The sequence below is a fragment of the Glycine max genome, chromosome 8 (assembly GCF_000004515.6).
Source record: "Glycine max cultivar Williams 82 chromosome 8, Glycine_max_v4.0, whole genome shotgun sequence".
Classification (NCBI taxonomy): Eukaryota; Viridiplantae; Streptophyta; class Magnoliopsida; order Fabales; family Fabaceae; genus Glycine; species Glycine max.
In genome coordinates, this window is record NC_038244.2 from 8,868,929 (window position 1) to 8,884,391 (window position 15,463).

The following is a 15,463-nucleotide window of genomic DNA, read 5'->3' on the forward strand; positions in this document are numbered from 1 at the left end:
AAGACAAATAATTAATATGCTAAAGTTAAAATTAAATAATTTAGATACTATCTAAATTCAATCCAATTATTAATCAAATTTTACTTATTTTCTGATAAAATTTCAAATTAGCTGATCCCTTTCTACTAATGAACAACATAGTTAAGAGTAAAAAAACAATTTCATATATTATTATTTCTAGTTGAAGTGACTTTGTCAGCTATATCAACTAGTATTTTCAGTTTTTCACATATATTGTCAACACATCATATTCGTAGCATATCTCTTTTCATAATATGTGCAAGGAAGTCGCATACACGGCAACACCCTTCGATTTATTTATTAATTAATAATTGATAATTAGCTTCTAAACTTCAATTTTGGACCTTGTCACTTAAGAGTATGCATCATGCTGCCGTACGTAGCTAGCTCTTCTTAGGCAGCTTCTGCAGAATAACATAAAGTAGTCAAAAAATTCATTCCAATAAAATTCGTGATAAGGTTTCATTAACCTGTTAAATGGCATAGTAAATGAAAAACAAAGTGATAGTAACATATATCATATGCTTTTTTCTTTATGGTGACTGGTGCATATATTTTGCCGTCCATAGCTTTCCTCTATTATATATACACTATCGCGGTATAAAAAGGTTTTTGCTTTGCAATTTCCACTTTGTCTACTCTTTCAAGTTTAGGTTATGAGCAGCAAATTATAAAAAGAGAAAGAAAATCCATCTATTGGGGACTACGCGTGAAATTAATAAGTATATTATATTCTTACTTAATCATGTTTGCATTTCTTAATGTAGCTCTTGCTGGTTCTCGTGACTATATATATACACTACAAAGATTCATAAATCTGTCTAGACTTGCCGGTAACGAAATAGGACATATGAATATATAATCTTGCTGTCTTCCGTAATGTGTGAATTACACATATGATTAATTTCATAAGCGCTCCAAAATATCAAAACTTTTAGAAGGAATAGAACAAAATAAAAGGTAAAATTACAAAAATTGAAAGAGGGTGAAAACAAGAATTCAATACTATTGGTGAGGAACAAGGACATAGCTTTTTTAATTACTTTTGTTTCTCTGGGGTTATCTAATATTTATATCCTCACTGATATAAATATAAATAAAATATAACATAACCTACCCTGTACTTTTCGGTACTACTGCTACCTGTTTTTAATGATATATGTTCGTTGTTGATTTAAAAAATTATTACTATATATCTACGTACGTATCAATTGCTATATCAGATTTAGTTTCTTTTTATTTTGCATTGACAACACAATGCATGTCATTGAGCATGCTTGATGATATATATTTATATATATATATAAAAAATTATTACTATATATCTACGTACGTATCAATTATATATGATTGTAGTTTAACATTGTGCCAATGTGGAGATATAAGGAAGACTGGCAGGAGGGCAGAACTGTGGCCATATCCATACAACCCAGAATACCATGCATGCCTAGGCTCGCGGCCATTATGGCTATAGTTATGGTGAAGACTTTGGCTATTACCACAAGCCAATTGGTGACAACCCTCAGTCTTGTTCTATAATGTGAAGCATACATTTAATTATCGCATCAAGTTCTGGACTTTTTCCTGTCATTAAATGTGGGCTACTTAGAAGAGAATTCTCATTTGTTTGAAGAATAACGTGATTTAAACATCACCACTTAATTCTCAATGAAATAATTCATGCTTTCAATGTGAATATTTTAATAATAAATATATATAGTTGTGATATAATCAAATAAAAGTGAAACGCTAAGTTATAAAGGTCTATATATGAGATTTAAGAGAAAATTATTGAATTAAGAGTAAGACTCATAATTTTGCAATTTTTAGTAAAATTGAATTAATAATAAAAAATATAGCATTAAAAAGAAGAAATTAGTGACATTTCTTTATCGAAATGTATTGTTGTAGGTTGGTTTTGGTAAGAAAAATAAAATAAAATAGAGGCCGCCAAAGCAAAACAAACCCCACTGATGAGTGGTGAGTTTGCGGTGACGCCACGCTGTATGTCTGCGTTGCGTTGCGTGTCGTTTATCGCCTACTCTTGTCGTTTACAAATTCACAATTGGCCTGTTCCCACCCACGAATCCATTGCCCATTCCGATTTCTGAGTTCTGAGAGACTCAAAAGTTCAGAGTGGTATGGGCAGTGTTGTGATTTGGTCCAGAAGATAACAACACGACACTACACTCGTGCCGTTTTCCTTGCCTTCAAACAAGGATTGGATTATATTATTTATCTTGCATCATACATATGGCAACCGCTCCCTTCATTCACGCGCGCTGTGCTTACTCGCCTAGAATTTCCAATCGCAACAACAAGCCTAGTTCGCAACAAGGCCCCTTGGCTTCTTCGTCTTCTCATGCTTCCTCCTCCTCTTCACCCTCCAGTTCTAGCTTCTCTCACCCTTCTGGTAATTTTAATTTTAAACCATTCACTTCTTAATTCCCTAACCTTCGATTTTTTTTAATCAGATTTTATTGCGGATTTGTTAGTATTTGAGCATAAGTTTCTGGTAATTAAGAGTGTTTTGTATCATAAGTCAATTAAGCATCGAGGGTTGATCATTTTCGATTTTTCGTTATGATCTTATTCTTCGCCTTCTGTTCTTCTGTGCACACGAGAGGTTGGTCTACACGTGGGAGAGCAATGGGGTCCACCCCTCGAAAGAAAAACAAAACTACATAGGAGTGTAAATAGCATATTAGCTTTTTCATTTTTGTAGCGCCTTTTTTTTTCTTCGTAAAATCACACTTCCTTAGTGTAACTTGCTTCCCTTAGAGTACTTTTGTGATTGTTTGTTGTCGCCGGTAGTGTACGTGCGTTATTTATTGATATACGGTGAAATTCGATGATTTTTCGTTGCCGGAAAAGAAGATGTGCGTATTAAAAAATTTCAAAATATACGGATTGTTAATCCGTATGAATCATACGGATTGACAATCCGTATGTTTTGAATTTTTTTATTTATAAATTTTGATAATTAAACAAATTTGATATTTAATTGAATGTTATATTTAGATGTTTATTATAGTAATTAATAGTTAAGTAAATTTGATATTTAATTGAATGATGTATTTGGATATTTATTACAGTGATTAAAAATTAAACAAATATGATATTTAATTGAATGATGTATTTAGATGTTTATTACAACAATTGATAATTAAAAAAAATTGATATTTTTTTTACATATGTAAATTTTTATTAAGTCTATGATTTTTATTTACAATTTATATATATAAACAAATTAATTATTAGATAAAAATTAATTATTACAAAATTTATTATGTAAATTTATATGAGCATTAAATATACATTATAAATTTTAATGTTATATATAGCGACATTAATTATTTTATAACATAATTGGTGTATTAACTTAATTGGTTAGAGTGTTGTACTAATAATCCGTATGTGACAGATTAACAATCTGTATTGGGCCTATAGATTGTCAATCCGTATTGGACTTACAAAAGGATAAAACCAGAATTTCGCATGTTATGCTAGGTGTACCAGCAAAAAATACTGGGTGCCCCTAACAGTTTCCAAAACTCTTCTAAAGCTACTTAGGCAGTGGGCCAGGTTTATAAAATTGGGCTAGAGGGTGGGGTGGGACTCGTACTGGCCCAAGGTGCCCTCTATGGTCCACCTTCCTTGATTATTGGGAAGTGACTTGAAGACCAATTTAATTTTGTATTTTGGTACTTGGCAGTTTTCAATGTTCATCTAGTTCTAGAAACTTTATTTGTTGATGTTATAAACAGGACTCTGTTTTGATTGACATGTAAGGATATGCATACAACTTATACCAGAGTTAAGAGGTGGTGACTGAAAATCTCAGTGATAAGACCATTAATACCCTGTGAGTTCCAAGCTTATTGATCAAACCTATCTAACCTTAAAACACTAGTAAAATAGAGGTCTGCAATCAACTCTGTCAAACCTTTAAACCCCATTGGCGTGAAGCTTAGTAATAAAAACTATCGCATACTATTTCCGTTGGTACTATATGCAGAATTGGGATACTATGGACTTTTCACCCTAAGGCAGTTAATTTGAATTCAAGTATAACGTTGATTTTAGTAGTTTATTGATATATCACTTGATATTATGGGTCTATATATCTCATTTTGGGAGTGAGTGTAAAGTGAAGCACCATGCAAAAGCAAAACATTCTTCCATTGGCTAGTGGCTACATTCAACCAAGCATTCCCTAGGTAGATAGTGTGGCTGTGTGGGTGGTTTTCTGTCGTGGACCAGTTCAAATGATCATACGACAATGAAGTCTTCCAACGTTTGTTGAGCATATTCTTAGGACGATCTTCATGGGACTGTATATCTTTCAATCAGATGGATTGTCAATTTTTAATCCCTGTATGCTTAGAGAGAACATGTTAGCACATAATATTTTTATTCCTCAATTTGCTTTGTTTGTTATCCATTAAAACTATAGGGTTGGATCATCTTTTCCTCAAGAAGATTCATACATATGCCGCCTCAAGGCCCCAAAGTGTTAGAAACCTTGTGCATTGGGCAACATTTTTTACAATTATTTCCTCCTTGGTTTGCTTTCTCCGTCCTCTTTCTTTGTCACTCTTTTATCTATTTTCTTTTTGTACTTTTCTAGGCAAAAGACCATTGTAGGAACAATAAGATTTTGGTCGGGAGGAGATAAAAGAGAGAAAGATGGTTGTGCATATTTGTTTTCTGATTGAATATAAGTTTGATAAATGTGATAAAGTACTACAACCTAATACTCCTATAAACCTAGTAATGATTACGGCAAGTACTAGTACTAGTCTAAGCCTACAAACACTACGACTAATAATCCCAATATTCTAACAACAGTATTAAGTTTTTATTTTCATTAAGGCTGGTAGATGAATTTTTGCAGGTACAAACAGTGGACAAAGACACCAGGGCCTTAGAGCTCAAGCTATGAGTACTGTCACACTTGGAAATTCTATTGCTAGCATAGGGAATTTGAAGAACGATCCTGATCATCTCCTTGTTCTTGTTCATGGTATCTTGGCTAGGTATGCGATATATTTATATTGAAAAGAATAAAAATTTGTTCAAATTATTTTGTGTTAAAATATGAGTGATGCTTGTTTTGAGCCATGGGAGTATGGGTCAAAAGTGAAGTTAATGTGCTTAATGCTTTTAAAGTTAGGTACTATATTGAAGTTCAGTTGGAAGGGATTATGATTTTCATCCTGTTTATGATTAGTGGGTACCTTTCCAGTTTGCCTGTCAATTATAAATCTGATTCAATTTATAATCTCACAATTTAGCCTATAATTGTGAATAAAGTAAAATATTCCTTTCAGTGTTTACATTTTTACTAGTTGGTTTCATTGCAAAATTTGTGCCAATGGTTGTTTATCATGTCTCATCTGTCTGCTTCTTTATGTTGGTCATTTGGATGTTGTTTTGTAGTTTAGTCTCATACAAAGTTGTACTGATGTTTTTATTGATACAGCACAGCAGACTGGACTTATGCGGAAGCAGAGTTGAAAAGGCGCCTTGGAAAAAACTTTTTAATTTATGGTTAGTGCATCTTTTTAACTGGTGGTTCTCTATGTTATATTGCATAGTGCTCCTCTAGGTCTACTAATTGAGCTTGTTTGTAAGTTGTACAAGGGTGTAACCACCCTTAAATTTTAGTGGGTTAAAGTAGTTCAAATTAGTTAAATGTGTTAAGATTGTGATGTAGTTGAAAATTAAATCAATGGTGAATACACCCTTGTTGATGTATTTTACATGCAAGCTCACTTTAAAAGAGCTTTTTACCATTATGTATTGTTTGATTGTTGAACCAGAGTTTTCTTAGTTTCTTTAAATTAAATCGTTACTTTTGGGATTTTGATTAAGAAAATATTCAAATGTTTCATCTTTTTATTTGAATATGATGGACAATGTCTGTGTGTGTTATGCACAAAAATGGAATTGGTCAAAGCATGAGAACAATTGTGAATTTTTTCCAATGATCTATGTTGGAGGCAACTGGCTGAGATACCTTAGCCAACTCAAACATAATCTGCTTTACAGGTTTGAGTAAACATGCAAAACTTAACTCTCACTCTTGTGCTGAACACACACCCTGAACTGTTCTTTTCACTTTCTTTGAAGTTAAGCTGGAAAAAGTCTATTTGTATCATTTGGAAAGAAGTAAGCTTAAGCTGCCTAAGATTTTTTTTTAATGTTGTGAAGATTTTCTTGGGTATTGCATGGGTGCCTCATCCATGAATGTAAAATTATTTGTCTGGCTGAAGTCCTTAACAATTATTTGTTGTTTGCAGTAAGTTCATCAAATACTTACACTAAGACATTTACTGGGATTGATGGAGCTGGAAAGCGATTAGCTGATGAAGTGAGTCACGAGATATGCAAATTTATGTATCTGAAGTTAGCACGCCCAATTTCAGTTCTGATATCTTTGGATTTCTTTCAAATTGTTTCATGTTGAATGATTATGGCCTTTCATTAAAACAGGTCTTGCAAGTTGTTAAAAAGACAAAGAGCCTGAAAAGAATCTCCTTTCTAGCCCATTCTCTGGGAGGCTTGTTTGCTAGATATGCAATTGCTGTTCTTTATTCACCTGATACTTATAGTAGGGACCAACCAGGTGATCTAGCAAACAGCATGACAGAAAATTCCCAGGGAACAACCCTTTCAAGAGGAGGGATGATTGCTGGGTTAGAGCCAATCAATTTTATAACTTTAGCAACACCACATCTTGGCGTGAGAGGAAAGAAGCAGGTTTGTTCTGGACGATATAATTTGTTTGCCGTATATATTGACTTCTATTTGAAACATCTATATATCAGATTTGTTTTGTCTTTCTTTTTTAAAACTTAAAATTGTCTTGGTGCTGTATGTTGAAATTATGAGCTTAAGGATAGAGGAGGAAGAGCGACAAGAGAATGAAATTAATAATTTGATATTAAGTATTAACTAAGATATTACTATGTATTGGTGTGTTTGATATGTTCGTAAAACTTGAAGCACTAACTCATATTTATACTAATTAACTGATCATAATCCTAGATAATTAGGTGAACAAATCATGATGAGATAAGGAAATATGTTGTTAACCAATATTAAGAGATAATGAGGAAATATGGAAACTAATCCTTGAAGATAATGCAAGATATGACACTCTCCCCCAAGCTAAAGCTTACTAAGTTTTAGGCTTTTTTTTATCCATCAAATAATGCATTGAATTAACTACATTAAGTTTTAGGCTTTTTGTCTCCGAGCTGAGATTTGACTTAACTATTCACTTTCTTGAATTAGTTTCTTGTACATAGTTCTTAGTTCTTACATTGAATTATGCATGCTTGTATTTATTTTTTTAGTTTCTTTTAAGAAATTTTTAAATAGAAAGAGTGGAAGGAGGAGAGAATGCCAATAACTCTTTTAATAGCAGTTCGGATGGAAAGAATACTAGAATAGGATTTGCATTATCCCCAAAATGGTCCTAACAAAGTTTTAATTATACAGGAGAAATGCTATATTACAATCATGAAAAAGGCGATTAGAAAATAATGCTAATAAATGGGACTTTTAAAGTCAAATGAATGAATTGAATATCCAAACCATCCTTCTGCCAACCCTCCGTTTATATGTCTTGTTGATGCTCTTCATGTTTCTCAACTTGCTGAAAATTTGCAGGCCATAAGAGTTTTGATTGTTTACTGTGCATATATTTCAGCTTCCATTTCTGTTGGGTGTCCCAATCCTAGAAAAGCTTGCTGCACCTATAGCTCCTTTTTTTGTTGGTCAGACAGGTAGTCAGTTATTCCTTACTGATGGTAAACCTGACAAACCTCCTCTCCTATTGAGAATGGCTTCTGATTCTGATGATGGAAAGTTTTTGTAAGTAAAGGAATCTTATTATACTAGTTTATATCCCTCTTTTTCAATTAAGTGATCTAATACAAGGTTTAATATTTCTGTAGATCTGCACTTGGAGCATTTAGATGTCGTATCATTTATGCTAATGTTTCATATGATCGTATCCTCTCAGTATGTTTTTCTGTTTTACAACTTGTTAGGCATATCAATGATAAACTTATGGTTCTTTTCTCCTCAATTTTAGTAATTTCTTTAACTTCATATAGATATGGTTGGGTGGCGCACATCCTCTATAAGGAGGGAAACTGAGCTCAGTAAGAAGGTGAATATGATGATTCTCCTTTTGGTTATTGATCTCCAATATTTAACATATTTAAGTTTAATGATTAATAATTAATACTTATATTATGACTAAATTAAATTCTTGTAGGATGCTTAGAATTATGCTTAACATCCTAACTGTGTTTATGTCTTGCATTTGTAATCTGTTTTACTTTCTTAACTCTTAGATTTATCATTTAAATGATAAGTTGTAATTTAAATTCTACAATTGCTAATAGGATAACTAGACAAATTCTTTAGGTATGAAATATTATCAGGAGTTCTAATATAAAATTTTGTTTGTGACAATGAATTATATCAAGTAATGAAAATAATAGAAGTATAAAATACTAAAAAGAAATTATTATTATTTTTACTACTCTGTGTACTAGAACTGTTACAGAGCATCAAATTTTCTTACCCTCTCCTAATAATAATAATTTGATGATGTATTAGATTTCATCATCATCAATGTATTAAATTTCAACAGAAAAAGGGTTTAAAAGTGAACTTGCATCTACCACGACAAAGTTTATGTGGGACATTGTGAAAAAACAAATATGTAAAATTTGAGAGAACTGAGAGAATTAAGTGTCCCATCAAAATGTGCCTATATTTCATTTTTTTTAATTCTTGGAGAAATACTTGTGTACTACTGTACTTCACTAGTTTGATTGTTGATTGGGATCTTCAGTTCTTCATATTTTCAATTATAAGGATGGTTTTATAATTTGCACTATGTTAACTAAGTTCATTAGTGGCCCAATCTCTATTGTCCTTTCATAATTACTTAATTAGGAATTCCAATTGGAATTTCCTATCACTGCAGAGTCACAGCCTATCCGCAAAAGATGAAAGCCTGTATCTAGAAATGGACGTGTCGTGGCAGTGGTTCTTTTGTATCTGTATCAGTTGATCTATGCAATACTGATGTTCTTGAATGTCTATAATTAAATCCCTTTGAATTTTGAAACGAAGAAAATAAAATAAAATTGATGGATCTATTCAATTGATGCTGCAACTAAAATGTTGTGACCTGTGAGTGGTGTTAATTCTGGCATCCTAGTTTGTCAGTGTTAGCTTCCGTGTTGCAAACATGGAAAAGAAACTATAGACGTTGAGTTAAGGAAAAAATGCTGGAATCCTTATTTTTTGGTGCAGGTTCTGTTTTGAAAACTAGGAGGAGAATTTGTATAGTATAAGAAAAGGGAAACGCTTGAATTGTGAAAGTTAGAGAATGTGAATATGTTTTTATGGTACTAACATTTTCTATTGTATTAGCAGCCTCCTCGCCAATCTTTAGATGGATACAAGCACGTGGTTGATGTGGAATACTGTCCCCCAGTTCCTTCTGATGGCCCTAAATTTCCTCCAAAAGCAGTAAAAGCAAAAGAGGCAGCACAAAATGCGCCCAATACACAGAATACTGTGGAATATCATGAAATTGTAGAAGGTGATTAATGATTATAATTGCCCAGAGTAACTTATTAAACTTAAGCTGTATCAATCATCTGTTCAGTCTCTGGTGTTCCTCTAAAGCCACTAATCTTTTTAACAGATGAGATGATTCGAGGATTACAGCAGTTGGGATGGAAAAAAGTTGATGTCAGCTTTCACTCAGCATTCTGGCCTTTCTTTGCTCATAACAACATTCATGTACTGCATCCATTTAATCTGTCGGATGATGATGGTATCACTGATACAGAGTTTTTAACACGAGTGCTTGTCTGATTTTCAGGTGAAAAATGAATGGTTTCACAATGCTGGTGTAGGAGTTATTGCTCATGTGGCCGAAAGCTTAAGACAGCTAGAAGCATCATCATTTTTGTCTGCTAGCTTGTAACTAGTGTACTAGTATGTGATTCCACTTTGCCGGGAACATGCCTAATGTTGTCTTTGGTTCAGAGAATAAAAATAGAGATGTAAATTGAAGAGAATTTTTTATTATTAAAATAAGGTGTAAAAGGTATGGGTCCACATGAGACCCACCAAATTTCTTTCTTATTTCTCTCCTAGCTTCCTAAACTAAACACCGCCTAACTTATACAATGCAAGATGAGAAAACATTTTTTTTTATTATAGTAGTCATTAATATACTTACAATATTTTATTATTAACATACATTCATACAACTTTTAGACAAATACACAATCATATCAATGGAAACAATATGATTTGTGTGTATCATACCCATTTATACTGGAAGATGGATTTTATATGACTTTGTATCTTATGATACATGAATGAATTTATGTAATTTTGTATCAGGAATACAAATTATACTATTTAATGATTCATTTCGGTTGTTCTTAACATTAATAGTTGTTCATTTAAGTCTTCAGGTAACATTATTAGATCTTCAACAAGGTGAAAATTCTTAGGGTGTGTTTGGTTTGCATTTTCATTTTCTGTTTTCATTTCTTGTTTTCATTTTCTGAAAACTGTTTTCATTTTCAAAAGATTAGAATTCTGAAAATATGTTTGGTTTGACTTTTTGTTTTCTATTTTCATGAAATAAAAATACTAAAAATGTATGATATATTGACTTCTTGTCTTTTTGTATTTTTAGATTTGCTTAAAATTATATTCATTTTCACCACAATTTCATTTTACCCGAAATAAGGTTTTTGTTTTCAACTGAAAACGAGATTTTATTGTTTTCATTTTCTGGTTGTTTCTTGTTTTCATTTTCACTAAAAATGTTTTCAAAAATCCAACCAAACACATTTTCATCACGATTTTCTATTTTCAGTGAAAATGAAAACAGAAAACAACCAAACCAAACACCCCCTTATATTTTATATGTATTTTTTTCTCTCATCCCGTATCTTGTTTTGGAAAAATATTTTTTTATTCTATTTTTTCCCAAATCTCCTTTTAAGGGATGAAATAAAAACTTGAGAAGAAACACTTTTAAACTTGTTCTATTTAATTGTATCATTAGTACTTATATTTTATCTTTTTAAATGTGATTTTGGTCTCTATTCTAATTAATCACATTCAGTCTTCATAGTTTCTCAATTTCTATTAAACTAAATTTCTTTACCTCAAACTTTGTCGTCTAATAATTCATGGTAATGTAATATACGTATAATGCAACATTGATTTGTATAGATTAGTAAAGAAAATGCAAAATTTATTTAAATAAAGAAATATTTGGATTTGATTGAAGTATAAAAATTAGCATTTTTTTTTAAAATGTTAGATCATGGATGTCAGTTTAATATGAAAAATATAGCGACCAAATGTGATGGGGGATTATTTTGCAATTTTGACGTAAATGTGAGTGTCACTATGTAACTGGTTGTACAATTTAAAATAAATAAATTCATCTGGACCATTACATTATTTAAAAATTATATCCAACGGTTAAGAATTAAACGTGACCATAATGAACAAAATTTTGCCCATTATAATTTTTAATGTTTCCGTGTGAAGAACAACCCCCCCTTATTCAAAAAAGTGAATTTGAAATTCAATGCCCACCAAACGCCATTCAATTTGCCTCCCTCCCAATCCCACAGCGCTCCCTCCACCGTGACAATCACTCACTCCCCACTCATCACCAAAAGACAAACGCGTGAGAAACATTCCTCTCAGAGCGCGTGGAAACACCCCCTCTCCCACCACCAACCCTTGCCGTCGTGCCCTGTCCCTCCACAACCAAACCCTTCCTTCTCTCAACTTGCTTATTCCCACAACACAACACAACGCACAAACACACAAAAAATTTCTAGAGCGAGAAAGTGAGAGGAGAGAGAAAGTAGCTGATCCTCCATGGCCTCCACCAAGGAACGCGAAAACTTTGTCTACACCGCCAAGCTCGCCGAACAAGCCGAACGCTATGAAGGTATATTAATAATAATAATCCATTCTCTTCATTTCCATGTTGAGATTTGAGAGTCACCACACTGTGCTGACCTAGATGTTTAATTAGATAATCGCCTTTTCTTAATTTTGGTTCAGACGGTTGAATTTTCGTTGTGGATTTTGAATTTGAACTTTGCGGAGCACAATTGTGTGTGATTTTTTGAGTGTTTGGTATGTTGTGGTTAGAAATGGTGGAAGCAATGAAGAATGTGGCGAAGCTGAACGTGGAATTGACGGTCGAGGAGCGGAACCTTCTGTCGGTAGGGTACAAGAACGTGGTGGGTGCTCGTAGGGCTTCGTGGAGGATTCTATCGTCGATTGAACAGAAAGAAGAAGCTAAAGGGAACGATGTGAGTGTGAAGAGGATAAAGGAGTATAGGCAGAAGGTGGAGTCTGAGTTGTCCAATATCTGCAGTGATATCATGACTGTTATTGATGAACACCTTATTCCCTCTAGCTCTGCTGGTGAACCTAGTGTCTTTTTCTACAAAATGTGAGTGCTGCTCAGTTCTCATTTTTGTTCTTCAGTGGGGAATTTAGACTTTCGTTTTGTGTGTGTTGATTTAAATTAAGCCTTTGTTGGTTGGTTGGTTGCAGGAAGGGGGACTATTACCGGTACCTCGCGGAGTTCAAGTCCGGTGATGAGAGAAAAGAGGCTGCTGATCATTCCATGAAGGCGTATCAGGTCTGCTTGTATTTGGACCTCTTGCATCTGTTGTGGTTTTAATTTTAAGCCTGGTGATTCTGATTCATGGTATCTGTGTTGGAGTGTGGACTAACTATATGGTTGCTTTGCATGTCAATCTAACTGAAGCCAGAGAAGAAAAAAAATGCTTCTGTTTTCACTTTCCTTTGTTATTAGAATCACAAGTCTTGCTTATTGGTATTTCTTTGTGCTAAATGAATCCTAGACAAAAGTGCAAACATTATTGTTGGCCTGTGTCCTTTTTTAGTTTTCCTTTGAAGATGATTGGCAAGTCAAAATTCTATTGTTGTAGTTGTAATGCAAATCATTTCATTGGAAGACCTTCAACATCATCAATATTAATGTATTTGTTATGTTGGTGTTAACCTGTAGATTTTTTAACCACAACTCTTCTCCGGTGATATGATTTTGAAGGAGTGTTTCTAATGGTTCTTTATTATACCTTGTATTTGTCTTATGACCCATATGATTAGTTTTACCAGTGTGGCACTGTGACATTCATTTAGATGAAGTCATCACTGATATGGATTTGGCTGTTTCATCACCGAAGTATTTTTCCACCTGTTCATATTTATCTGAACAATTCATAAATATTGCAGTCGGCTTCCACTACTGCAGAGGCTGAGTTACCACCCACACATCCCATCCGTTTGGGCCTGGCTTTGAACTTCTCTGTCTTTTATTATGAAATTTTGAACTCTCCTGAAAGGTATGACTTTTATTTTATTTTCCTGACAGTATTACTGTTTAAATGCCAACCTCTTTGTGTACTATGTGCCTAAGTTGGGCCCTGTTTAACAAATTTAACACCATACTCTTCATATCTCAGGGCCTGTCACCTTGCTAAGCAGGCATTTGATGAAGCCATCTCTGAGTTGGATACTCTGAGCGAGGAGTCTTACAAAGACAGCACCCTAATTATGCAGCTTCTGAGGGACAATCTCACCCTGTGGACTTCTGACATCCCTGAAGAAGGAGGTATTCATTAATGGAAATCAATGTTTTGTGTCACTCTGTTAGCTGGACTTGTCCACAATGTAAATTAAATACATGAAAACTTTTAGGGTTAATTACAAGAATTACACTAAAAAACATTTGTAGCTAAGCAGAACTTAAAAAATTAAGAGCATTCATAGGCTTAGCCTGGATTGATCCAATGAATTTAACCCAGTAAATACCAAATAATTTAAAATGAAAGGTTTCCAACCAAAAACTCAAACCATCAAAGGTTGGTTTTGGGTGGTGAAGATTCATGCTTGCCCTTATTGGGTCAGAAGCCCACAAAACTTGAAATTTTGGCTGCCTGGTGTCAGAAAAAACTAAAAGGGTTTCCAAAATAAAAATTGCAAAAGCATGCATACCATGCAGCACACATTCCAGTATTGGACATTGTTACAGACTACAGTGGCCTGAAGGCCATACCACTGCTTTAGTATTTTTAGGGTCAGGTGAGTTTGCTGAGAGTATTATGTACTTGGTTGTGGTGACTTATAAGGTGATGTCCTAGTCTTTCGCTTTGTTTTTCAATTCATTTTCACTCTAATTTATTGCTTCTATTGGTCATCATATTTTGATTGTGGTTTACTGTTTGCTATACTTATTTTGCTGTTGTTTCCGACTAGGCTATTGCTTCTCATTTTATTTTCTAGCTATTTTTCTTTCTTTGTTCTGTGGTCCTGCCAACCCAACATCAGTATCTATGATTTGTCTGGTTAATTAAATACGTCCTCTTTTAACAGCTGAGGAACAAAAGGTGGATTCTGCCAGAGCTGCTGGAGGTGACAATGCATAGGTAGGTTATGTACCCATTTAGCTGATGGTATTTGGGTTTTACTTTTCACCTTAACAAAGTTACATTTTGCAATGAAGTGAAGCAGGTATTGGCTAGGAATTTGTGGTGTCATACGAGAAGGCTAGTCTTTCTCTTGATAATTTACCATTAGGATGTAGTAATAGAACATGGAGTTGGTCTCTAGAAAATCACCATAGGGCTTTGTGAGCCTTTTATTCTATGCGTGTGCTTTCTGTTACTGGATGGAGACTGGAGTTGAGATTTGTATGTTGTTTGCCTGTGATTCAGTGAATTTCTTCATTTTGACTTCTTTCTAAGAGGATGATACCTTGCATTCTTTTATCAGTTTACATAGATAGATAATATTGAATCAAAATTATGCGACGAATCATTGTTCCAAAAGAAAAGTGTGAATTTACGACCGTATTTTTCTTAATGGTTGACTGGACTCTTACTTTACCATACCCATGATATTATTGCAACATGATTGTGACTAAATAGACTTCCCAACAACTACTGCCAGTTTTCAATTTTTATTTTTTAAAGGGGGCTTAATATCACGTTCAATGTTTATGGTTACATTCACGACAAGACTGCAGACATGTAGGTAAAATCTAAAAACAAGAACGAAAACACATCCATTGCGTAAACCAAAAATACCAAATTATAATAATGAAGAGTACTAAAATCAGTAAAATCTCAATAATTCGTCTTGTAATGCCCTATGGATCCTTTTTAGTCCCCCGTGGAAAGACATTCTTTATGATACCCTATTCGGCTTTTTATATGAAGAAAAGTGTTTTATTTTTTTAAGGAAGAAAAGTTTCTCTTAAAAATAAGATTAAATGCTATTTTTATTCCATTATATTTTAGTGTTTTTTTATTTTATT

General features: G+C 33.4%; 2 protein-coding genes across 6 annotated transcripts; both read left to right on the top strand.

Annotated features, from left to right (window-relative positions):
* Window positions 1–1,925: 1,925 nt before the first annotated feature.
* Window positions 1,926–10,449, top strand: LOC100806373 (putative serine esterase). 2 transcript variants are annotated; one of them, NR_183215.1, is made up of 11 exons: window positions 1,926–2,434; window positions 4,919–5,060; window positions 5,507–5,574; window positions 6,327–6,397; window positions 6,520–6,786; window positions 7,742–7,905; window positions 7,989–8,055; window positions 8,151–8,206; window positions 9,490–9,658; window positions 9,764–9,861; window positions 9,944–10,449. NR_183215.1 is itself a non-coding variant. In NM_001415689.1 (11 exons), the coding sequence occupies exons 1-11, from the start codon at window positions 2,275–2,277 to the stop codon at window positions 10,046–10,048; spliced, it is 1,356 nt and encodes a 451-aa protein (NP_001402618.1). In that variant the 5' UTR covers window positions 1,926–2,274; the 3' UTR covers window positions 10,049–10,449. The 2 variants fall into 2 exon arrangements, 1 of the variants encoding a protein (NP_001402618.1); NM_001415689.1 differs by having other exon boundaries at window positions 7,989–8,044.
* A 1,273-nt stretch (window positions 10,450–11,722) lies between these two features.
* Window positions 11,723–14,969, top strand: SGF14L (14-3-3 protein SGF14l). Of its 4 annotated transcripts, none has more exons than NM_001354062.1 (7): window positions 11,897–12,055; window positions 12,262–12,568; window positions 12,673–12,760; window positions 13,381–13,490; window positions 13,611–13,759; window positions 14,521–14,573; window positions 14,651–14,969. In NM_001354062.1, exons 1-6 carry the CDS (start codon window positions 11,983–11,985, stop codon window positions 14,571–14,573), a joined length of 780 nt encoding a protein of 259 aa, NP_001340991.1. In that variant the 5' UTR covers window positions 11,897–11,982; the 3' UTR covers window positions 14,651–14,969. The 4 variants fall into 4 exon arrangements, with proteins under 4 accessions (XP_040873569.1, NP_001340991.1, NP_001340992.1 ...); NM_001354063.1 differs by having other exon boundaries at window positions 14,656–14,969; NM_001354064.1 differs by having other exon boundaries at window positions 14,659–14,969.
* Window positions 14,970–15,463: the final 494 nt, after the last annotated feature.